This window comes from Dermacentor variabilis, chromosome 8 (genome assembly GCF_050947875.1).
Source record: "Dermacentor variabilis isolate Ectoservices chromosome 8, ASM5094787v1, whole genome shotgun sequence".
NCBI lineage: Eukaryota > Metazoa > Arthropoda > Arachnida > Ixodida > Ixodidae > Dermacentor > Dermacentor variabilis.
In genome coordinates this window covers 105,281,889-105,307,879 of record NC_134575.1, presented here as the reverse complement: position 1 = coordinate 105,307,879, position 25,991 = coordinate 105,281,889, and the positions used below count along the sequence as shown (strand labels likewise).

The 25,991-nt window shown below is 45.5% G+C and overlaps 1 protein-coding gene across 1 annotated transcript in view; it reads right to left on the bottom strand.

The window, feature by feature from the left end:
• Positions 1–12,641: 12,641 nt before the first annotated feature.
• The window catches only part of LOC142591517 (uncharacterized), a 51,296-nt gene continuing 37,946 nt past the window's right edge, over positions 12,642–25,991 (bottom strand). Inside the window, exons 2-3 of the mRNA XM_075703840.1 lie at positions 22,123–22,146; positions 12,642–12,918 (exon numbers count right to left, since the gene is read on the bottom strand). Of these exons, the coding sequence (XP_075559955.1) occupies positions 12,701–12,918; positions 22,123–22,146 (242 nt within the window). The 3' untranslated portion in view covers positions 12,642–12,700. The remainder of the gene's footprint in view (positions 12,919–22,122; positions 22,147–25,991) is intronic.

Below are 25,991 nucleotides of genomic sequence, written 5' to 3'. Positions count from 1 at the left end.
AAATGATAAACCACAGCACTGTAGTCAAGATGTGAGCGTACCTAAGAGACATTTCTGATCGCTACTCTGCGTTGTGCAGGAGAGAAGTTTTAAAAGGCTTATTGTTTTCAGGTGTTTTATCCTGAAATACTTAATGTGAGAAATAATCATACGCTGAGAGCACAACACGATTTTTAAAAGCTTGTGCTCGCTGCTCACGGAAAGCTAATTTCCACTGACCGCAATAGTCGGAACTGCTGCTACTCCTCTCTTGTTTCAAAAGAGCACGCAACTATTTTTATGGATATTTATTTGAAACCAATTTCCTTTTCCCATTCATACATCTTCCCCCTTGCCCACTCAGAAACGGCAATAATGGTTGGTTTAAAACCTAACTGTACGTCTTTAATCTATACGGAATAAGGCATGCTGCAACAAGTTTGCAACGTTAGGCATTGTACAACAAAGCGCACCGCCTAGTGGCACACTAGTCGCTCGGGTTAAAGGTCTATATAAAGCATTGCCAACTATCACGCAGGTTCTGCGGTCACAGAGATAGCCATCAATTATATTTAACATGCTGCCACAGACACCCAGTGTAGAGAAATGTAAAATTCTCAAACGGCCGTAGGCTTTCTCATGTCAAGAAATACAGATAAGTAGGACTGTTTATGACCAAAAGCGTCCCTAATATTCGCCTCCTCGCGGAGTAAATCGTCGACTGTTGACCTGATATCCCTCAAAGCGAATTGGTACTGTTCAAGCAGTTTATTGGTCTTTGAAAAGTGCAGCAGGGGCCGATTTACCACCTTTTTGGACAAATTCCTAATGGAGCGCGTTGACCCTATAGGCCTATACTTGTGGATAAAGACGGGTCCTTGACCTGTTTAAAAATTCAGATTAAAACGGCTTCTTTCCAAGTAGACGGAATGTACCCTGAAGGCAATGTGGGGCTGAAAGGAGACGGGAGAGTTTTGTGGTTGTCAATGTGCAAGAGCTTTATCCTTTCGGGGGAGATTGGGTGGGGGGAGGGTCGAATAATGCGCCCAGATCCTGGAGCAGATTTATTACAGCAGTTCAGTATTGCCTGGAGCTCTCTTAGGTTAAGAGGATGGTTGTGTGCCCCATTTGCTGCGTGTTTTTGTTACAAAGGCTGTCTGCCCACTTGTGTTTTGTACCTAAGAAATCTTTCGCTATTGCGTGAACAACAGGAGATGTGTTATAAATGTAAACCCAGAAAGTCTGCCTGCTCTTTGATGTTATTTCCCCATGTATTTACCATAAGAAGTAGGCTTGACTGCGGGTTTTCTATTCTGTTTTCTCTGTTGCACACATTCAGTTCATCACTTCAGTCGCGGATACCAGAGACATATTTGTGCCAATTGTCTGCTCTAGTTTGTTGGCGTGCACTTTCTCTTTGCGATTTGGCATACTTGATAGTAAATAAATTTTCCACGGTTGAAGAATCGCGTAGAAGTCCTCACACTTTGTTTCGCTGTCGTTTGGTAGTCGCTCCTTTTGTTAGCGGGATGCATTTGAAGGCACCATCAATAAGGAAAGCTGTGAAGAAGCCACCAGCCACATTCATGCTTGGAACGCAAATTTCCTTCCGCCAAAAGTGAGGGAGCTCTCAGAAGAGCTTTTATCTTCTCATTTGTCCTGTCACCGAGGAACGTATTGCGAGAATTTATCCTGTTTTGTTGTCTTCAGCACTTTAGAAAAGTGGTCATTGCCGTAGGTCGGTTCCTTCTAATTTAGCAGGCATGCCACACTAACAAAAGAACATTTTAAATAATCGGCCTCTCGCATAGCAGCGACAGCCCTCCCATAAGCTGTTCTGTGCGTTCGCATCTCCACGAACTACATAAGGTTAATGTAGTTCATTTAATAAGGCCTGAAATTCCTGTTTACGGAGCTGATAATGAGGAGGCATAAGTGGAGAGCGGGTTGTGACAAGTTTATGTTAAAGCACGTTCGAGCTGCAACTGCCTCAAGGTCCGTTTCTAAGCATTCACACCCAATAATTTTATGAAACATATTTGCAACACCGCAAGAGGACGGAGTGTCGTCGTCGCGGTCTTTAAAAAATGAATAGCATATTGGTGCACAAGGTTTCTATGCTTAGCGTTTAGGTTGGTTTCCTGTACACACATCATGTTTAGCTGGATTTGTCGGAAAAGCTGTTGAACATCATCAAGGTTACGAAAAGTACCTCCGAAGCTCCGCTGCATTATCTGTGCGTTCATATTAAACTACATTAGTTCTGCGTGCATCAAGCAAGGAAACAGCGTATGTTTAGCGTACAGAGCGCTGTTGGGGCCCTGTATTTAGGGGTTTGTCTTTTCTTTAGAGCGCAAGAGCGAATGACGTTGCTTCGTAAGCGCTGGCTTGCCGAGCGACTAGGTGTTGTGTCCATCGCCTCTTGCTGGGCGCTGACCTCGCATTCTTGCGAGTGGTGCTTACCTTGAAAGCCTTGCCTCTAAACACGACACATTGATGCCCAGCCGCCCGGAGGTCCATGGGCTCACTTTAGCCTCCGAGCTGTGCTGCCGACTACCAGCGCCGTCACAGGCCTCCCGTCTTGTCGACTTTAGAAAGACACGGCAGCCTTGGCTACTGCTGCCGTGGGGGCGGATGACGTTGCCGAGCACTCACTGCGCACGGCGGGGGCAGCCTGCCAAGTGGTGTCGTAGTGCTGCTTCCCGACACACCACTTTGGCGAAAGTTGTCACCTGTGCAAATGGCGGTGAAAGACGCGGATTTGCGTCTTTCAAAGCTATATTCCCCTTGACATTGGTCGAGAATATTTCTTTTTATTCCTACCAGGCTGCACAATATCTTGGTAGGCGGGGTGGCCACCATAGCATCGTCAGCCAGCGTGATCTTCACTATCAAAATCTGCACACGTAAGACACCCTCGGCAGCTTTGAGAGGCGTGAACAAACCTCTGCCACTCGAAACAGCATCGCGGATCTGGAATATTGGCTCTCACACGGATGAGCGGCTCTGGCAGCGTCACGGCGTCCAGCTGGCTAAATCCAGTTGGGATTATCGTACACATTGCCGCTTGCACGGTTGACCATTATCACCCGGATTGTGTACCGACGCATACCTGCCTGCCCATTCCATTCCCTGCGCACTCATCGATTTTCCCCGGCGTCACTTCACCGAAATAAAATGGCGGCACGAAATGCTACGTTTTCAAAATGCTTCAATTGTGCATGGCCTGCGAACGAAGCGGCATCTGCAACAGTGATATAGCGTATAAAGCCACCTGGGGACTGCCCTCTCTTCAGTGGCTGCTGCAGCGACATGGCGTAGAGTTGACTAAATCTTGCATGTTCTGTATTACATGTAGGGTATAATATCAATTCCTAGTTCTATAAATGCGATGATCGCTTTTTACTGCTGCTACCGGACCCTTTGGCTGTATTGTCTTGTGCAATGCACATGTTAAAACAATTATTCTATTGTGTGGAGATAGACACACTCAGGCTGGTCCTGGACTGAAAATAATATTGTTAAAGCTACTTGCTGGTCTGTCCCCAATCAGGCAGGAGATCTCGTCTTTGTGGTCTAAATTTGACTCTTTTGAAGAACGCTTTGGTAAACTGGAACATACCGTGTCATCTGTCGTCAATGTGACGCTACGCATCGAACAGCTTGAGAAAACAGTTGCAGGTCCTAATGAGCGCGTTAGCAAGTTCAGTACTCGAATAGATAATTTAGAGAACAAGTCATGGTACAACTTGATTCTTTATGACCTCCGAGGACAGCCGCCAGAACCTGCTGAAATACTGCTTGGGTCAATATCAAGGATGATTTCGTCTAGAGTTGACGCCAAGTCTGATATAATAGAAAGATGTCACACTGTAGGCATGCAAAATCTGTTTAGCCACGTCCAGCTCTACCTAAACTTTCAGATCACAGATGCAAATTATGATTTTGAGCAATTCACATAAGCTCAAATGAAGTAACATACATATCAATGAATATTTCAGTGTCCACGTAAGGCATATACAGAAGGAACTGTGGAAACCGTTTGTTTAAATACGAATAGAAGGGAGCAAATTAAACCTAACGCTTAATAACTTCTTGTTTGACAATGTGGGCTACACTTTCACACAATCACAATGTCGTTATCAAATGTAATGCTGACTGATGGAATAAATGGAAGGCGTAAGTTTTTTCTGAAACAAATTGATCATTACTAAATATTATTGTGCGTAAACCATTAAATAAGATAGGACCTTTTCCCTGTCTTCTGTAATGTTATAATTATCCCCAGATTTGCTTAACAAAAACCTGGTAAAAACAATAGATTATGGATGATGAGTTTCGGCCACTTTGTCATACTGCTCTAAGGAACGAAAGAACGACTAGTCGATGTGACGGTGTAGCATTCGTAATAAAAAGTGGCGTTGAGTACATTGTGCTATCAAAACTTACGGATATTCAATCCGTCTGGTGCAAGGTGAGGCTGCATGGTGGTCATCCCTGCAAGGTCATAGCCATCGGCACAATTTCCCGACCCCCCCTCTAGCTCATTTTCCGTATCAAGAGACTTCTCAAACATCGACATTCTGCATCCTGTGACATCACCTTTTTGCTTAAGATCCTTGCACCTACTTTACATACTGTAATTATCGGGGCAAAATATTTCTATTTTAACAGTACTCTAGGTATGTTTATGAAGGTAAAGGCATCTAAGTTCTCGAAAGCTATAATTTCTCCTGACTATAGCCATCTGCTTTGAGCAGCAATATTGCGTCTTTCTGTGATCCTTTAGTCATACCTGAATCATTTATTAGCCATTTGAGTGGAATTTTCACTTCTGATGACGGCTTTATGTCAGATTTTTCTGCACCTACAGCACTGCCTCCCGTTCTGAGGCATAGAAATTTCTATCGCAAGTGTACACAATGTTCTCTTACATTTTGATACGCCAAAACAAGCCTGATCAAACGAGAAACCTAATATGTGAAATGCTGTAAGATGACATAATACCGTGTTCATTGCAGCCTCTGCGGCAGTTCGGTAGTTATTTCTTATTACACTCAGACAGTGTTTCCGGACCCCTTTTAAGGCTGTTTCATCGGTCTGTTACCACCACTAAGAAAAATCTCTGAAGTAGCATACGTCGCAATTCGATTTTCGGAAATGCCTTTGAACATGTCTTCGACCTTGCCGGTATGACGCTCAGGGTTGCTTGCTGCCAACCTTTGTGCAACACGCGGAATAAATGCTCAAATGTAACGCGAGAACCTGTGCTTATGATGTTGTTAACCTTTCTTTTATAGGAGTAGAAATGCACGTGTTTTTAATTCAACAAAGGATTTGAGGTTTATTTAGACTTGCACATGACGCGCTTGCTGAACTTAAGTGCGACTAGATAACGCGCCCGTTTTCAGCTATCCGCCGTTTAGCAGGAATCTGCGCTGACGACGTCACGTCAGGGCAGTCAGATGTATCCTAATAAATGTAGAATAATAGATGACATGTATTAATGTATGTGTAGACGTGCCTGCTGTGTAACTGTGGTGCCGAATAATGTAATGGTTACTATAGGTGCCGTAAGAATACGCTATCCATAAATTATTGTAAGTTTATTGATCCCGGCGGATGAAGAATGAACATACACCAGTGTAAAGCGGTAGAAGTGCCTAAATGGTATTTATCGTGCTGCAACGCTTCGCAGTAAATTTAAGGTACTGTTTATTTCAAGTCACAGCGTTCAAAATGAAATTGTAGAGTATCCATTATGATACAGACAGCCGGTTTGGTATTTGAGCTCTTAATGAGCAGCTGCGTCTCGTAGTTTACGTATCAAATCCTTTCAATGACACGTTTATTCCAACGAGAAAAGTATGCAAGCAAAGCAACTCGAACATAATATAACTAAATCGTCACGTGGGCAGCAATACGCTGAATCTTCAGGTACGATGTTGTCATGTCCTCTGTCTTGATGCAGCATTTGGCCGAAATTGCTGTTTCTTGAATTCCGCCCCACGCCTGATTAATTCAATATGCACAGGACCATACAAAAGTCACGCGCTACAACTGCGGCGTTCCTGTACTATGAGTAGCCTGCAAGCAACAACTGCGAAAATGTTGATGGCATCAGCAAGGTATTTCGGCTCGTGGGGGGCACCTCTTAGTATTGGAAAACTCGCAGTGGGCCCGAAAAACCTCAAAAGCACGTAAAGATACGTCCTGTCAATGCCCGAAGCAAACATGAAAATGCATTTTGCTCGCAAGTAGCGTGTTAACGAACAGATACAAGGGACAGAATCTGAATCTAACGCCTGCTTCACAAAGTGAAGCAGGAGTTAACCACTCCCGATACGTGGTCCGATCTCGAAGTTAGTACAACTCCAGGCCGACCTGCGGCGGAGGCGAAGCAGGCGTTAAGCACTTCCCATACGTGGGCCGATCCCGAACATACTGCATTGCCGGTCCGACCCGCCGTTGAGGTCAAGGAGGTGTTAAGCACCCTCCATACGTGGGCCGATCCCGAAGATAGTGCAATGCCGAGCGGACCCGTACTGGAGTGAAGCAGGCCTTAAGCACTTCCCATACGGGGGCCAATCCCGAACCTACTGCAATGCCGGTCCGACCCGCAGTGCAGGTGAAGAAGGCGTAAAACACTCTCCATACGTGTGCCGATCCCGAAGATAGTGCAATGCCGGGCCGAGCCGCGGCGGAGGTGCAGCAGGCGTAAAACACTCTGCATACGTGGGCCGATCCCTAAGATTGTGCAATACCGGGCCGACCCGCGGCTGAGGTGAAGCAGGCGTTAAACAATCTCCATACGTGGGCCGATCCCGAAGCTAACGCAATGCCACGCTGACCCGCGGTGGAGGTGGAGGAGGCGTTAAGCACTTCCCACACGTGGCCAATCCCGAACATGCCGCAATGCCGGGCCGACCCGTGGAGGAGGTGAAGCAGGCGTAAAACACTCTCCATACGCGTGCCGATTCCGAAGGTTGTGGAATACTGGGTCGACCCGCGGCTGAATCTGTTCGCAGTCTGTTCGCCAGTAAGTGGCCCACATTCACAGATCACCTGGTCATCCTTCTTCACAGAGTGGAAGGGCTGTGATATTTTTTTATTGTCGCTGTCTCCTAACTAAAAAAAATGTGCCATTTGAAAGCCCGTGCAATAATTACTTAGCGAAAGCGTGTTAAGCAGGGTAATTTTACGTGGTATATTTATTTACAAAATAAAAGACAAACATAATTACCACCGACCATATGCGAAGACACCTTACGAAGCTCTTAAGGTATGAGCATTACCAAAAAAATTGTATAGTTCGTCCAGCAAGCAAACATTGCCTATATTCTAAAGTGAAGGACTTATACAAACCTATGGCTGAAACATGCCATGACATTCCAAAGAGACCACATATAAATTCTACTTAGTCTACCACCGAGAAAAGCTTGTGTGTAGTTTTTATTAAAGCCTGTTGTGAAGCTAACGCTTATACATGCAAGACTTCACTCATAAGTGATGACACATAAAATCGACATTCCTCTCAAACAATGAAAACATGCATGTGTTCGAAAGTGAAAGACTCGTTAGAAGGTAACTCTAGAATATATTTATTTATTCGTGAGGCATCACACATAAGCTTTCAGTTTCTCGTAAAGAAATCATGGTGTGCATTGTCAAGTAACAGATGTTTGTGTAGTAAATGCAGAAATACGAATGATTTTTCTATAACGCACCCCACAATATATTCAGTGCGTTTCACTCCATTGTCGTGTGTAAAACGCCGTATGCACATAAATCGAAGGCGACGTTCGACTAGTCAATCCGCCATTATGTTGAGCCTCGGGAGATGATGATGCACCGGGGACTATACATACCCATATATTGTTGTAAAACGTGGCACGATACCATTTACTAACGAATCCCGGCACGTAGGACAGACACGCGCCTGACCATACTCCGAAGGAACGAGGAAAAAAGCTGCTACGTCACTGGCACGCAGGACCATTGCATGCACCGCAGTCTGTATAATACACGCTCAAGATCTCTGGCACTCTTGGAAACCAGCGCATAGTACTAAACGACGCCTTGTGGCGTTCCTTTGCATAATGCACAAGTTCCCGTGGTTCGGTGGAATACCACGCAAAGCTGACTATATAAAGTTAGTTGTGTCTTCTCTGAACGCAAGATAAGCTGCTATACCTTGTTTAGCTGGTAAACAACAAAAACATGCGGGGCCTAAAGACGAAAACATATTTTAAAGATGGTTCTGAAGTACGGTTGGCAAAATTTCACGTGTAAGGAGGGAGGAGGCACGAACTCACGTGTGTTGCCACTTTTGTTAGACACAGTATTTTATCTAGTTAGACCAGGTGCATTACTTTTATTTCCGTATTATTTAGATTATAAGTTGACTCAAGGTGCCCTTCTTGCTGAGATAACATAGAATTTCAGACAGTAATATTATGACTGAGGTCATCATTATCACCAACAGACTATTCTTATGTGCACTGCAGGAAGGAGGCCTCTCCCAGCGATCTCCAGTTACCCCTGTGTTGGGCTGGTTGATTCCAACCTGCGCCTGGGAATTTCCTAATTTCATCTGTAACTCCAATGGCCCACCAGTTATCTGCCCTACGTAAAGAATGGCCTCCGTAAATCCGTTTCTTTCCCTTAATGTCAACTAGTAGATCGACTTTCGTGGTTTTCTCTCTGATCCCCACCGCTCCCTTTTTGTCTCTCAAATTCAATCCAAACATTTTTTCGACCCATGGTCCTCTGCCAAGTCCAGAACTTATTCTAGAACTTCTTTCTTGACCTACCAGTTTCCGCCCCATATGTTAGCACCGGAAGAATGCAGAAATTGTACATTCAACTTTTCATCGATAATTGTAAGCTTCCAGTCAGGATTTGATAATGCTTGGCATGTGCACTCCAATCCATTGTTATTATTCTGTGAATTTCGTTCTCGTGATCAGGGTCCACTGTAAATAATTTACCAAGATAAACGGGCTCTTTTACAGATTCTTGCGGTTGAGTGATATTATTATTTCTCCTTGCCTTGCTAGGCTATTGAACATTAACTTTTATTCTGCATACTAATCTCCAACCCTACCCACTCTTAGACTTACTCGGAGAAGGTCCTCAGTAATTTGTTGCAGTTCGTCTCCAACGTTACTAAAAAGAACGATTTTATCGGGACAGGGCGTGTGACGGCCTGTCCTGCTGCCGGTTTTGTAACATACACCAACTAGTCCAACAAAATATTATACTTAGCCGAATGTTGAGTTATTCACTGTTAATCCTCACTCCTAAGCCTTCCCAGTCTCAGAGCTTCAATACTTCCCTCCTTCTTTCCCTCTTCCCTTTCCCCCAATGCAGAGTAGCTGGCTAGAGGAACGTACCTCAAGCCGACCTCTCTGCACGTAGTATCATTAAGCCTTTCTCCGTCCCTTCTACGCATGCAGTGAATAGCACTGGAGAAATTGTATTCTTGCCTGACCCTTTTGTTGACAGCTAATTTTCTGCTCTCTTGTGGAGAAATAAGGCAGCTGTGGAATCGTTGTAGATATTTACCAAGATGTTCACGTGTCTCCTGTGCGCCTTGATTACGCAATGCCTCCGTGACTACTGAATTAAATGCCTTTTCCATAATCTATGAATGTCATGCAGAGATGTTGACTGTACTCCGCATATTTCTCCATTGCTTAATTGATGGCATGGCGTGTACGAGGCAATGAGAAATAAATATTTAGAAAAGGACTTTTCCGGAATGCAATGAACAATTCACAATTTCAAGTAAATGCACAAGTTGAAGGTGTCGATGTTTGTGAAAATACTTCTTGCATTTGCATGAAGGGTTTAGTGTGCTTTCAAACAAGCTGTGCATATTCTTGCAAGAGATGAAAAAAGCACAATGGGAGAGAATGAACAATTCTGAAACATAAAAAGGTACAATACTTGAAACCTTAAAAATTGAAAAACTTTATTGGTAATATTATGAAGCCCCTGTTTGTCAGACGCTCGCAAATCTGCAATGATATGCGTAATTATTAAAGTAGCAGGTGCAGAATACGTTATTTCGTTCCCGAATTCGATTACTGTTATCTTGTTGTGACACAGCACTTTTGGTAGTAAAGTCGCAGGTTAACTGAAAGAAACGGTGAGAAAGTAATCAGTACAGGCACTTAACATTACGATCGCTACGCAAGTGCGGAGCAACGTAGCAGGTATAGCACTGAACGATGAAATTTTTTAAACATTTCTGGGGCACGAACTTTGTTTGAAACATTCTTTTTTCTGGAATCTCCGTCGAAGACGCCGACAAATGTTATGTTTAGTCGAGTCTCTGTCTATGAAAGTCCTGTTCTTCAATTTGTGGTGTCAGCCGCCATACTAAACTTGCGAAACTCCAGCTGTGTTATATCGTTACGTTGCAGAAGTCACACATAAAGATCTAGTTACAATATTTGCAAGAGAGACTACGATGCTTAAACAGGGTGGCTGTCGAGACCGATTCCACCTCTACACGTCAAATCGTCTTCGTCTGACTAGTGCCACTCTTGGTTGCGCCGTAACATAACGCGACCCGGTACGCGACCTTCGCGCACAAGCTTTGCAACTGAGGTGGCAGATTTCCTTTTACATGATATCATCCTCCATCACGGCGTACCCCGGCAACGACTCACTGATCGCAGCCAGACTTTCTTCTCCCGAATAGTTGAAGGACAACTTCGCTCCTGTTCTGCCGACACAAGCTTTCCACCGCCTACCACCCGCAGACAAACAGACTGACGGAGCGGCTCAACTGCACGTTGACACAAATGCTCTCTTTGTACGTTTCTTACGACCAGAGTGATTTGGGCAGCAGGTTACCCTTGTAGACTTTCGCCTATAATTCGTTCCGTCACGAGATTGCTAGCTATTCCCCCTTTTACCTTGTGTTTGGCCGCCACACTTCATTGCCCATTGATACACTGCTTCCTTCCTCGACGAACGCTCCCACTGAATATGCTCAAGACGTCTGCACCCGGGCTCACACGGCACGCCGGATTGCGGCTCCCGGCTCAATGAGTCTCAGGCCGCGCGGCAGATCCGATACGACATTTGACCTCCGGACGTTTAACTCTTGGCTCCATTGTCCTCCTATGGACACCCTGCCGCCACGTCTGTTTATCTAAAAACACGATAGTGCGTCAGCTTGGCGATGTGAACTACGAGATCGCTCCGCTGTACTCACGTGTCCCTCACGGACGTTGTGCATGTGTCCCAGCTGAAGCCTTACTTTGGCACGAGTTCACCTCCCTTATAGTTAGCGCCGAAACGGTGCCTCTGCAGGCGGGGGTTATGCTACGGCGCAACCAAGAGTGGCGCCAGTCAGAAGACGATTTGATCTTTTGAGGTCGAATCGGTCTTGGCATCCATCTTGTTTATGCATCGTTATGTCTCATGTAAATATTATAAATACATCTTTATATATGACTTCTGCAACGTAAAAATATTACGCGAATGTGAACCGAGCAAAGGCCAAGGCCCCGTTTAGCTTGTGCCTTTCTGCAAGATATATCCATTATGCTTTCCGTCATAAACTCCTGTACCCACTGTTTACTATGAAACATTGAGAGGCATTTCAGCTAGAAGTAAATATGTTTTACTGGCATATGACCTCGGGAGATCCGAGCAGTGAAATAGATGTTTCAAGGTTTGAAATTCTTTTGAGAAGTTTCAAATTTCTGACCCAATTATTCTAGTTGCAAAGACGACTTAGCGACTAGTCAATGCCTTTGACACGCTTGGTTCCGTACAGCATCAGAATCCAGAACGTTCTACGAAATCTGCATTAGTAGTTTGCCATACCATCGCTCACGTCAATATTCATTCGGCTTCGTGTCTTCTCGTATACCATGCAAAACGTAGAGTCCTTGTGGCACAAAGCAGTTATGTTAATTTCGATAGGTATTTTACACAGCAGCAGTCTCCTAGTCGGCAAAATTTTATTCGTTGGTCGCAATACGTAGTTTGATCAAGGCGCAAATCAGGACTCATACACGCCTTAACAGTCTTTTTGCTAATGGCCAAATACTACCATAAACCAATAGTAATTAGATTAAATGAGGGGGATACATTTTGAATAGGGTACCTTCTTATTGCCGTCCGATTTTTCAACACCCGCGAGTTTACACAATGTGCTTTTTGTGCGCAAATGTACCGAAGAGGCCAATATATTGTTTATCCAAACATAGCTTCTGTAACGAAATTATTGGTCGGTAAATTCAGCCATAAAAACTCTTTGGCCTGGACAGGAATTTACATTTATCACGTTATGAACAACTTGCAGACTAGGAGTAAGTACTGGCGCACCAAGGTGTACGACCCTGTCTATTTCGTTTGGAAGCTTTACAACTCGCCTGATTACACTTTTTCTTACAGAATAAACTCAAGACGTATACGCAGCGCGTATTGCATTCAAACCGGTTTAATTTGTATATGTCTGCCTTCTCCCAATTGGTAACCTGCTTTGACTTGAAATAAAAGTTGGAATCACGCTTAATGTTGCTGTTAAGTTGCCCATGTCACGAGCGACTAGATAATATAGATTTGAAATTAGAGAAGTACTGGAACTTTGAAAATGTACTGAAGGTAGAAAAGAAAATAAAGAATCTCACCTAGAAACACGGAGAGAACCGATAAAACGCGCAGCAGCTGAAGCTGCGACACCGGTGGGTTGCACTCACAGGTGGCGGTTGTTGTAATGATGGGCGCCATAACCGTAACCACTGCTGTAACCGTTGTTTCCATAGTTGTAGCCGAAAGGATTGTAGCCGTAGAAACCGTAGCCGTAAGGATTGTGGCCGTAGGAACCGTAGCCGTAAGGATTGTGGCCGTAGGAACCGTAGCCGTAAGGATTGTAGCCATATGAACCGTAGCCGTAGGGGCTGTAGCCATAGCCATTAGCTTGTCCAAAACCTTGATTCCAGCCATGAGTTGGTGCGTAACTTCCACTCCAGACTGAAGGAAAACCTCCTCCTGCAACCATGATTAAACTCCAGTTTATTACACAAACTACAGTACAACGGAAGATAAAGGAGCTTACGGAGAAGAGAGGATGAATCAATACAACTACTGTATTGCGCCTTGAACTGGCATTCTTAACTGAAGTGCTTGAACGCCAAACTTAACGGGACTAATAGGTCATCTTAGACCGACAAAAGTTTTCTTTGAGAACTCTCTTTTCATTAACACTTTTACGACGCCACATATAGATACCCGAAAACAAGTGAGTGCGTATTTTCGATCAAAATGTGTAAAACAAAGCAACGGTAAGCCTAATGATCGAAAAGAAAAAAAAATATGTTGTGGTAACGTTTTCAGCAATAGCGGGAAAGCAGTAGGCGGTAAAGTGGAAGTGGGCGTAATCCCAAGCTTTTTATGGCTTCGTTCGAAATTTGTAAAGAGAGCCAGCGTCATGTGTACGTCATACATGTACATTTCACTGCTTTACATCAAATATGTGACATCACTGCAGCTGCAGGCCTTGCATCGATCTGCCTCCTCTCAACGTGCTTTCACATGAAAGCGAGTTACGCGCCAAACTGTTCTTGCTGATTCTGTGTTTCTACTCCTAACCATGAAATGTCACTTGATGCCTGTTATTATACATTTAGCAAAGAAGTTCGTACTCAATATCGAAATTCAGCGAGGTAATTAAAACAAACACATTCGGGTATGTTGCATGTAGGCAACATTCGCCAATGAAGAGATCACTTCCCAATAATAATTTGTTTATTAGAATAGAAAATAAAGGTGAAAGCTCCACGTTTCGAATTTCGCGCCGTAACCTCCGCGCTGGTCTGTCAGGTTTACATCAAGGATTTCAAAGGATTTTTCTTATTTGCAGCTCGTTGCGCTGAATAAATGCTCGCGAAGCTAGCCAAGTGCAATCTTTATCTCTTTGGGAAAACAAGACCAAGAAAGTACGAACTAGGCCCATGGAGACGCCATCAAGTTTTATGATGTCAAAGTGAGCTGGTGCGGGAACTTTATGGCGGCACCACTGCTGGACTTCAGTTTCCGTAACTTTTCAGGCTTAGTAAACCTCTTCTAATGCTGACGATGATAGGCACAGAACAGAGGACAAGGCACGGAAAAGAACGACGGAGACTAGTGCCGACTTCCGATTGAACTTCATGATGTAAACACGCATATATGGCCCTAGCACATGTGATCAGAACCTAAACTGGCGGTGCATGATCTCAAACCAGAAATGCGTTTCAAATCTTTCACGAGCAACACCGTGAATTAAGGCGGCGCACCACGTGGTATTTCGCATTGTACGTAAGAAAGCTTATTTTTGGACCCAAGGACCGAAAGTTCACTGACACCATCACCTTCGCAGTCACGGCTTCCATATCCGTCCTGGCACTACAACTTGCGAGCCAGCTATTACTACGCTCTAATTAAACGAAACCGCGCAGCCACATTGACTAAATGTAACGCAAAGAACCCATACTTCCCTTTCTGCATTTTGAGACTACGTTCCAGTAATCTTACGCTCAGGTATCTGTTAGGCAGCCTCCCTCGATGTCTCATGACATCGAGCCTTCCTCTCGATGTCATGCACCACGCCCAATGAGCAATCTACGAACCACTTTCTGTGTGTTGCTTTCTACATCTGAGATTCGTAATCTACGGAACACGTTCTGGTGCACTACTCAGAAAGTTTATCGGAGCCTAAAAGGAAACAACACAGAAAACTACGCATTCCATTCCATACCTACATGGTATCTCGCATAGACTGAATATTGGACGGGAGAGCAGGGATTCCTCTCGTTCTTTTAACTGCTGCTGGAAACCTTCACTCACCTTGTCCGAAAAGAAACTCCATTATCTAGAATGCGCAGTAGCATGTGCGACGTCTTAAGTTGCGTTGTTGCATCTCCAAGAATTTAGAGGCCGTTTAGCTTTGACATTATGCATCGAAGTTTAGGTCATAATCAGGTGCGCTAGGATTATATACATGGTGTTGCAGCGAACACTTTCAAAAATCATTAAAACTTGCCTGTGATAGATAACACAATTCTAGTTCATGAGCTGGTCTACGCGAATTGACAGACAATACTTGCACAATGAAATGAGACGCAAAATTGACTAATTAATAAAAAATTGATGAATTAAGTTTTTAACTAATTACATTGTGGCCCATATTGCAATTTACAAATTCTAGCTGTCGAGTTGGCAAGATGGATCCACTTGGAACTAATTTTCCAGATGACACCAGTTTCGAGATATAAATTTCAGAACATTGCAGCAAATTTCATTGGCGTTCCAGTTCATTTCTTAACAAAACGTCGTTTCATGCACTGAAGCACACAAGTAAGCACACATTTATGTTTAAGAACAGCGCTACCGAAGCAAGACACAGAAAATAAAAAGAGGGTTAAAGACAAGGCGCTGTGTGTGTCGAGTTCTCTTTTCTGTGTCCAGTGTTGGTAGCGCTATATTTAAACATTATGTAAAACTGTTGCCTATTTGATCACCAGCGCTGTGACAGTGCATTATTAACAAAAAATTTTGACCGCTGATTTCTCTTGTGATCAAACGAAAATTATTATTTTTAAAACAATATTTTACCTCGACCGCAATACTAGAGCTACGGGTATGTGTCTCACTCCCGAAACCAAGTACGCCATGGGCTTGCTCGGACGGCTCTCACCTCTACGCACATGCAACGATGAGTAATTCTAAGAAAGGTAACCATTTGGGCACTTACCCTGGCCTCCGAGACCGCCGCCGACAGTGCCTCCGAGCGTTATGGTGGCGCCCGGAGCTCCACTGGGACCAACAGATTCGACTCCACCACGCAGGTTCCCTATCAACGCACCTCTTGTGTTTGCAGCGCTCGCGGCACGTGCATTTGCTGCACGGAGTTCCCGATTTTGGGCGCTACCAAGGGCCACTGAAAACGAAGCAGGAGCATTACATTTGCATCACATGGTGGCCACAGAGACAGCATGCCCAGGAGCGTGTACGAACTGTACTATCCGGCTTCTTACGAGAAATCATTATGTTTAAGCGCTTAGACGACTCGTCAAATATAAGTGTGTTAAACTAAATAAAGAAACCGAGAAAGCGAACCTGGTTCCACTAGAAAAGTGTTCAAGTGGAAAGGTTAAGCAGCAACTCGTCGTTGTACCGAAGATAGTATTCCATACAACAAAGAATAGACAATTTGGTGGGATCGGCCCGCAACTGGTTCGGCAGCTCCATACCCTCTATATCGTTTAGTTAATCTGTCATTAGCCGTAAAAAGATAATCGAACCCCTCATCTGCCTCTATACTATCTTTGACAAACAAGTCAGGCAGTCAGTCCCTTCGAAACGCGCTAGGCCGAGTTCATGGTTAAACCTTCAGGAAGCAAACGTAATGACTGCATGGCTTTTCTCACCAGTAACTAAGAAAAGCCACGCGAGCCTTAATGACTTTCCCATAGTCGACCAACCTGGGAAGGCATATTGTAGCTTCTATTCTGTATATCGACTTTCCGTACTTTTGCCCTTTCATTTGTTCATTCAATCACTCACGCCCTTTTTGCGGTGCAAGATGGGAAACCGGACATCTGTTTGTTTCACCTCCCTACCTTTCCCTGTTTTATCTCTCTTTTCCATAAGCAAATATTTGTTTGTTTGTTTTTCGTTGCATGTATTTAAACACCTGACAGAAACCTGCTCCGAAAGAAATTGTAAAACGGATTGCTCAAGGCCTGCAGGTGCGAAAGTCAGTGGTTCCCGGACAAAGAAATCCTTCAGTGCGTAAAACATAGAAAATCTGACATCTTTTCTGTAAACAGAGTTGAACTCATTTTATTAGCCTGTCCATTCAAAGCCGGTCTATAAATAATAATGATTAATTATTATATTGGGCCTGGCGCATCATGGCTTTCGTCGCTTTTGCGCCATTAAACTCGAATTAACAAACTATTATACGCTTCTTTTATGCCCGTGCTAGTTTTATATCTTTTCTTGGCCAGTTCACTAATATACTACGTACGATTATCGTCTCCTTAACCAGCAAGCTTGCATATAGTTATAAGCGTGATGGCGGCATTACGAACGTTTTCGAAGCTTGCAACATCAATAACAAAAGTTCATAGTGCTGTCGGTTAGCCACATCACTTGCGATTATACATTATTTGTTCTGTGGTGAAGTGGGGGGGGGGGGGGGGAGACAGAGAGAGGGTCTTCGTATTTCGGAAGGTGGGTAAAGTGGAGGTTTACGGACATGCTTGTGACTTGTTACTTCATAATACTGTTGCCAATGAACTTTACTGCATGCCGAGTGAACAACCGATTTGGACCATACAAGTTAGCCAGCAAAAACAAATGAAGGTGTAAAACCTGCCGAAACAATTCGTCCTATGAAGTCAATATTGCCCAATGTCGCCCATCAACGTATTGTGTCACCTAGAAAAAGCAAAGTTTGTAAACGCAATTTCGACAAAAAAAATAATTACTGAAAACTATAAAGGCTTTAAAGGAAACATTCTCGGAAAAAAATTATGTTTTTCAAGAACTCGGCGTATTCTTTGCACGTACGCTTTGACGGCATGACGAGTGCTGGCGAGTTGTTACACAACGTGTCACACATAAAGCCTCAAAATCTTCTGGAGATCACTTGGTACTGTTGCCGCGCGTACTGCGATAATGTGAGTGGATTTTGCACTCTAAGGATAAGCATGCGAGTGCTTCTTCCCGTTGTAATCCGTCAGATGGGTGTTCTGATATAGAATGGAAAATACATTTGTGAATAAATAATTTACATGCTCTGGATGTCTATAATTAGCCACCCTGCGACGCCGCTGTTCTATAGGATGAGTCATTCCTCCCTGCCGCCTGTTTCGAGCCAGCATGAAGACGACGAACTGTTGGTTTAAATACACGCTACAACAATTACAGGGGCAGTAAAGTGGCTCATGTCCGAGTATGTCAAGAGAGCTCACAAAGAGATCTGTTTTACAGCGAAGCTGTATATGGCTAGCTGATTCGTCCGTCCACCCGTCCGCCTGTCGCCTGTACGCCGAAAACTCCTCCGGTGCCACTACATGAGCATGCGCAAAAGAAAAAAGAAAAAGAGAGGCACGCGATTTGCTGCGCCAGTAGTGTCCTCGCTACTCTCTCTCGCAGCCGAGCGCGTGCGCCGCAGTTTCTCCGGCTCCGAAATGGGTAGACCCCGCGTCAAACGTACTCCTGAGGAGCAGGCAGCTTTCGATCAACAACGCCGCGAGCATAACCGGGAAGGAGCTCGTCTACACCGTGCCGATGCTGCCGCCCGGAAACAAGCCCAGGTTCGTGCAGCCGAGCGCAAGCAGCAACTGCGTGCCGAGGATCTGGCAACCTACCAACCTATGAAGCGTCGGCATTAAGCTAGTGATAAACACTGGGGTTGCACGTTTCAGCTTCGCTGGTTAACCATCTGAACGGAGTGCTTGGGTGGTGATTTTTCTTCATATTAAACTTAGAGCTTTTGCGTTTAGCACTGCTGTCAGTACATATGTTTTTTTTTTCAAGATTGGTGATGCTCCAGAGCGACGTCGGAACACCCGCGAATCGTTGTCCTTACGGCAGCCTTCCACACGCATACTTTTCTTCGGTAGCCGCCTATATACTCAGCACTTGTGAAGGAGATCGCGCTCAAGCAGAATCATTTGTGAAAAAGCAAGACGACCTAACGTCTAAATGTTCGCAGCATTCCCCTTAAAGAAACTTTAGGAAAACGTAAACTTACCTCAAGGTTATCATAAGTACCTGCGTATACGTTGCTACGCAAAGTGTAACTGCTACAAACTAAAGATTTGAATACTCTTATGACCATAAAAAGGGCATTGCTTTGAACAGCGAACGAATAAGTCAGCACCTTCATTCACGCATGTTAAGACTGAATTGTTAAAGGAAAAAAAAAAGAGGTTTTATTTTCAGTGACTTTCTGCCGCAAGTAAAAATGATATCAAGACAGGAGACACAAAAATGCATGGAATAAACCTAATTACCTATCGCCGCCAAACTCTCGGGGTGATAGTTTCGGGAAGTACCAAGCGGTCGGAATTATTCTGGGTTTTGTTATATTACTTATCGCAGGTATGGTTTTGAACGCGCGAACGTGTAGACCAAAACCATTTGCAACCCTAAGTGGAAGGATGTTAGCCATTGGACATACCGGCATCCTTAAGAATATAAGCATTCTCAATGTTGTAATCGTAGAATAAAACTGTCTGGATGTTCACTGAAAAAAGAAAATGGCAAGCTCATTTTACCTGCTGAGAGAAGGCAAACGACGACGAAAGCTCGCATGGTGGCGGTGGTGTTCGGGAGTCAGGGGGTCGCAAATCTTTGGCTGATCCGTCTGACGAGACTGACAAAACCTGGAGCGCTGGCTCGCTTATATAGGGGAAACGCCTGCGTCGAAGTGGGATTTAATCTTTATTTCTTCGCACTGGGTCTATTAATTGAGCAACTTCGTTATATTGTGCAGAATTAGTTTTGCTTTGCTCTTGCGTTGACAGAGCAAGCGCAACCATTTTGAGCATTGGTACAATCAACGTTTGTCTTGTCACATCGTCGACTCACCACAAAACATAAAAACGGGTGCAGGAGGGGGGACTATCACGTAAGCGCCCGCTTTCGGGCCAACATCGCTCATGCTACATGCCGTACAGAATCTTTGTTTTATGTTGGCAGCCGTTGCATTCGGCATAGCAGATGCAATAGCGACTTATCAATAGCTTTCTTTTTTCTCGGTGTGTCGCATTTCAGAAAATTGTGAACTTTTCCTTTTTCTTTTCTTTTTGCGTTTTAGCGCAGTCTTACGATATCGCATTTCTACTTTCTTTCTAAGGAAATGTTCATAGCTTATGGACAATGGTGGTATGAATTTCAGATGTGCGTGCTTCTGTGACTAACTTTCTACCGCAATGAAGCGTATCCCTGCAAGCAACACCCCGAAAAGGCCACTTAAGTGCTTTCCCTTAACTTCTGTGCTTCCTTGCTTAGGTACCGCACTAACGCATTACAGCTCTTCCAGTAAATCTTTGCTGAATGTACAGCTAAACACATTCAGCCCAAATTTTTGACGCGACTTGATAGCCTGGTTTGCCAAGTCGCGCCTAAAAAGTGCCATACGGCTGCACTGACATCTGCTTGCAAGTTATATTCATTCTTCTGACGACTTGCAAAAAAGAGAGACTGCAGATTGAAGGGAAAACATGTGATTGCATCTGAAAAAAAGACATGTGCTACACCTTCTGGCGACGCGTCGCAAATAAATGCTCTCTTATTATTTTTCAGTATTTCATGTGCTTGCCTCGCGTATCACTGTGTGTCGTAACTTGTTCGCGGCAGCTGTGAGGAGCACCGACAGAGTCATGTTCAGATTCTTGATGGCCAGTAGCACTCGCCAGGTTCAAAGCTCTCCACAACGCTTTGGTGCCCTCGAGGCTGCTCAGCTGCCGCTCTGTAACGCTCAGCTACAATGTGATCAATTAGCGCTCCTCGTTGCTCCTCTAACTACACGGGGCGATGTCATCCAGCTATTTTTCGTTTCGCCTTCCTTCATCTGTGACAACTCCCGCCATGGCATAAACTCTGTAGTAGTAACCGGGCCAGCCTAAAACCATTTTCAAGCCTGAGCCAGTTGGACGTAGTGAGCACATAAGAACTACATGTAGTGCGTCTATTTTCGTAGCAAACACTAGGCCACAATAATTCTGCTTAGTGACAATCACTCCAACCGAACGTATTTACACGTTAACGGACGAAATAAACTACTGCAAGCGGTCATGCAATCGACATGTATAATAAAAATGACTGTGGCATCCGGAATACTTTCAGAACTTGCCCTGCCTTTACCACAGACAACTTCTTAGGCAATATAAATTGCAGCTACGAAGTACCTCACACAACAAATACAAAGGGCGTGTACGTCATATAACGAGCTAACTGAAGTGTAACTTCTGCACGAAAAAACTAGTTCAAACTGAAAACTGAAGTAACAGACAACAGCTTATTGCAAGAGTAAGCCAAGGAGTCCTTCAAGTGAAACATACTTCCGCTTTAAGCCCGAGGCCCTACGTTTGAAAGATAACTCAAGGCACACCGGTCTAGGGGCGCTATAATGTAAAGCTATTCCACATTTTTCTATTCTTATTCTGAAATCAGCCCTCCACGATTGGTCAAAAACATTTTTGGACCACCCCCACGTCACGAAAACCACGATAGCTCCCAATCTGACATGACGTGTACACACTCATTTTGCATGATTCGACCGAACAAAAGTCAAATTATTATTTATGGTTTGGCGACTTTTCGTCATTAACCATCTGCTATTGGTCAAAAGGTTTCAGGCTGCACCCACATCAACTGTCTTTCACTCGACATCACAAAACTGCGAAAACTAATTCCGTCAAAATGGCTTTTACGCGTTAAAGGTGTATCAATATGCCAAACGAAACCGGATTTTTTTCGAAATAATCGTATACTGCCCCTTTCCGAAAGGAATAGACGATGGGTGCCGCCGATCGCTCAGGCACTGGCTACACGCGCCTGCCGGAGAGCATGGACTTATTGCGTATAACAAAACCTTTTGCGTGGCCGTATAACGTTACCGAGCCCTTTCGGCACGTATACGACATCACTCTGCCAACTCTTCTTTGCTGGGGATCCGTTTTAGCGGCATTTTAAACTGTCGGTTGCACGCCAACGCGATTTTAGGCAAGTTACCGCAAGCGAAGTAAGGGAAAGCGGACCAATCGCAGACTCCGGCACCATCCTCTTCATCCGGTTATCGATTTACGGTGTGCTAGTTAAGCCCCATTGAAACCCTCTCCACTTGAGCGTGCTCCATCCTCTTGTGAGCCAATTAGACAAGAAAAACTGCTCGGTGTAGGCAATGTTATTCGTTCTAAAAGCAAAAGAAAGTGACCTCCTATAAACGCGGAGAGCGTTTGATTGGGCTGTTCAGGCAACGCTGCGTGTCACTACCCGATGCTTGCGACTGTGTGACGTAAGATTGTACGGTGGCACTGCTTAACACTAGGAACCCCTTTGCGGGCTGCGTGACAGTGCCCACAGAAAGAGTTCGTGTGTACGCGGGTGTTCGTGTAGTTTTTTTATCCTTCTCTCTCTCACCTATCGCATCCCCTTGCCGCTCCCCCAGTACAGGGTAGCCAACCGGAGATCATCTCTGGTTAACATCCCTGGCTTTCCTTTGCCTCTCTCTCTCTCTCTCTCTCTCTCTCTCTCTCTCTCTCTCTCTCTCTCGGCGGTTACGAAAACTTGACGTAAAGAGATTCGAATGAAAGCATATTGGAATAGTTTTACTTTATAGGACTCTAGATGTGACAACGTTTCTGTCATGAGCTGAGGTGGAAGAAGAAAAAGAAGAGAGAGAAGGAGGAAGAGGAACAAGGCTGACGTGGCCTGGAAGGAACGAGGTAGGAAATGGCAGAACACCGCTAGAGGAGAAGAAGGAAGAAGTCGGCTAGAACACTTGGCGAAGACGGCGCTGAACCAAGGAAGTCGACATTGAAGAGTTGGGCAGGTGGAGGACACTGGTGGCTCTGCACCAGTCGGGTTTGATCCTCCACGCCCGCGGCTGTGCACCATGGTCGCCAGCAAATGTTTGGTTCGAGGACAACGGCCCCGTCCTATGCTACGAGGACAACCTCGCCGTCACCGGCGACAACGCTCGACAAGCCAGGCCTATTCTACGGAGACAACCCTCAGTAGAAATGCCAGTAGTCCACCGAGCAATACGAAAGAACTTCACCGACTCAGACACTTAAGCGCCACATCGCACGTGACTTATTAGGACGTTGTGAGAACGCTTGAGACGATTTAAGAACTCGGGAAAGATATTAGTGGCAAGGAGAGAGGTGAAATTCATTGTAACTATCGTTGCGGATGTATGTAGATTTGATGGGGACTTACTGGTGTGATACGTTATAAATGTGTTTGGTGTCTTGGTCCAGATTCATGTCTCGTGCGCCGGTAGCCGTGACAGTTCCTGAGAAAAATAGGTAGCTGCGTTTCTGAATTCAAAGCCAACTCGTCCATTGCATGCGAAGACATACTTTGGCGCCTTCTACTGCGACTGCCTGAATGGCATACGAAGGTTGCGCGCCTCGTGTTTCGTCATACTGCCGGGGAACTTTCACCGGTTGTAGTAGTTTTACGCGAAGCTCTTGTTCTTTGTTTTGATTTTAGCGTTTTGTACACTGTGTCAGAAAATACGGTGCCTTCGCGTGCCGAGTTCGTCCTCTTTTTGGTCTACATACTATCGCAGGAAGTGAAAGCCTGGTATCGTCTACAGAAGCACAATGGTCGTTAAGTCCCGGTGGAAAGTTCTAAAGCGTGTTTCATCCTCATTATCATAATCAGCCGATTTTTATGCACACTGCAGGACGAAGGCTTGTCCCAGCGAGTTCTAATCACCGCTGTTTTAGGCTAGCTAATTCTAACTTGAGCCTGCAAATTTACTCATTTCGTCACCCCCTGCTAATTTTTGACCGTCCTCGACAGCGCTCTGCTTCCCTTGGCACACATTCTGTAATAATAATGATCCACCATTTATCTGTCATATGCATTACATGTCCTGCGCAGCTCCATTTCTTTCTCCTTATGTGAACTAGAAAACCAGCTATCCCCCTACACTCTCTAATCCACACCGCTCTCTTGCTGTCTGTTAACGTTACGACTAGCATTTTTTGTTACATCGCTCTTTGCGCGTTCCACAACTTCTATAAATACTCAACAAATACTGATGAATGTGTACAGGAGGAAGGCTGTGACAGTCGTTTCAATGGTAAATGAGCGCACTCATAAGGCGGAAGATCATGGTTCGGCTTCCACTTGCCGCATGTTCTTTTTTTTTCTTTTTTTTTACAGCGTAAGCTCTCACGGGCTCATTCGAATAGCCATTTCGCTTGGCGATGGTCTGTGCCGCCGGTGTCCATTGTCCGTAACAGCAATCACCGGGAATGAGAAAAAAAAGCCCAGTTCCACCCTGCATGGAACACAGGCCCACTGCGAGGGAGTCGGTTACTCTGCCGCTGAGCCCCTTCTTCACTTCTTAGCATGCTGCGGGCAAATACCCTATAAAAGCATCCTAGCGCACGAAGAGACGCGCGATGGGATATGCATGCCACGTACCATTGCATTTGTACATTATAATAGGTAGAATGCCATGTAGCAGTAGCACAGGTAGCGGTATGAGCCCTGTAAAGACGGTTTAAGCACGAAAAAGAAATTTGTGAAGATGCATACAAGAATCCTAGAGCAATATATATATATATATATATATATATATATATGTATGTATGTATATATATATATTGTAATGAAGAAGAAGAGCACAGGAACAAGGCCAGCCAGATCGTCTCTTCCATGCCTGCTGTGCAACCAGTGGGCCAGCCGGATCGCCAGTGCTTGGCACGAGTGTGAGCCGTTCGAGCTACCAGCTGTTCCTGCTCTGCGTCACCTGCCTCCTAGGTTACGAAGAGACGTTACCATCGGAACTGTTCAGTGCACCCATTACAATTGGTGGAAGGTGCGGGGTACTCAAGAACATCTACTCCCTGGAACTCCGGTCTCGGACTCTGCCTCCCGTCATGCCTGACTCTCGCCAGCCGACGCCGCCGCCACCCCCCGTTGCCTGCTCTGGCGCTGTCCCGCAACGCCATCCAGCGGTTTTCAGCGGTACGGACGAACAGGACGTCAATGACTGGTTGGCTACGTACGAACGGGTGAGCTTGCACAATCGATGGGATGATACCGCCAAGTTAAATGCCGTCATATTCTACCTAGCGGGAGTGGCTCACCTGTGGTTTAAGAATCACGAAGCCGACTTTCAGTCCTGGTCCGCGTTCAAGACCAGTTTCGCTGCAGTTTTCGGTCGCCCTGCCGTCCACAAGTTGCGCGCCGAGCAGCGGTTACGAGAGGGAGCGCAACAACCCGGTGAAACATTCACCTGTTACATCGAAGAGGTTCTCGACCTGTGCAAACGTGTGGATGCTTCTATGCCCGAAAATGAGAAATTAAAGCACATTTTGAAGGGCATCGCCGATGACACTTTTCAAATGTTGATCGCCAAGAGTCCGCGCACCGTAGCAGAGCTCATAAACTTGTGCCAAAGCTACGACGAGTTGAGAAAGCAACGCGCTTTGACCAGGCGCCCCTCAGTGGCTGACGAGGCCCTCTCTTCCATGACCGTCCTCCCTGATCGCTCCCCCCTGCTCACACAAATCCAAGCTTTCGTGTGGGAGGAAATCGCACGTCAGCTTTCTTTACTGCCCTTCGCTGAGCTACCCCAACAGCAGCCGCTGCCTTCACAGCCTCCTACACAGCTCGCCCCTACGCTCCGGCGGGTTATTGAAGAGCAAGTTGCTGAGGCCCTACCTATGCAGCATCAGCAGTACCCTGTCGCCGCGCCACTTACCTACGCAGCCGTCACCGCGCAGCCTCAAGTTGCTGAGGCTCTACCAATGCAGCATCAGCTGTACCCTGGCGCCGCGCCACCTACTTACGCATCCGTCGCCGCGCAGCCTCCTCGTCAACCACTCGTTGCGCTACATCCACGGCCGCTACCACCCGTTCGTCATCCCGTTCATCGACCTGCTCCTGCGTTTGCTGATCCTTGGCGCACACAAGACAACAGGCCCATATGTTATGCTTGCGGTATTCCCGGCCATGTTGCACGACTCTGCCGCCGCCGCATGCTGCACTCTGATGGGTTGGTGCAGGCGCCTCCCTACACCGACGTGCAACCTTTTCAAGACACTTATCTTAGTCGGCAGTCGAACAGGCCACCAGCCGAGCGCCCGGTCCTTCCACGTCGTTCGCCTTCCCCGCGTCGCCGCTCGTTATCCCCCTTGCGTCGGCGCCCTTCACCCACGCAAGAGGAAAACTAAGCGCCGCAGTTCAGGAGGCAAGAACTGCGTCGCCATCGATCTGTACATGTCCTCCGTTGTCGCCTT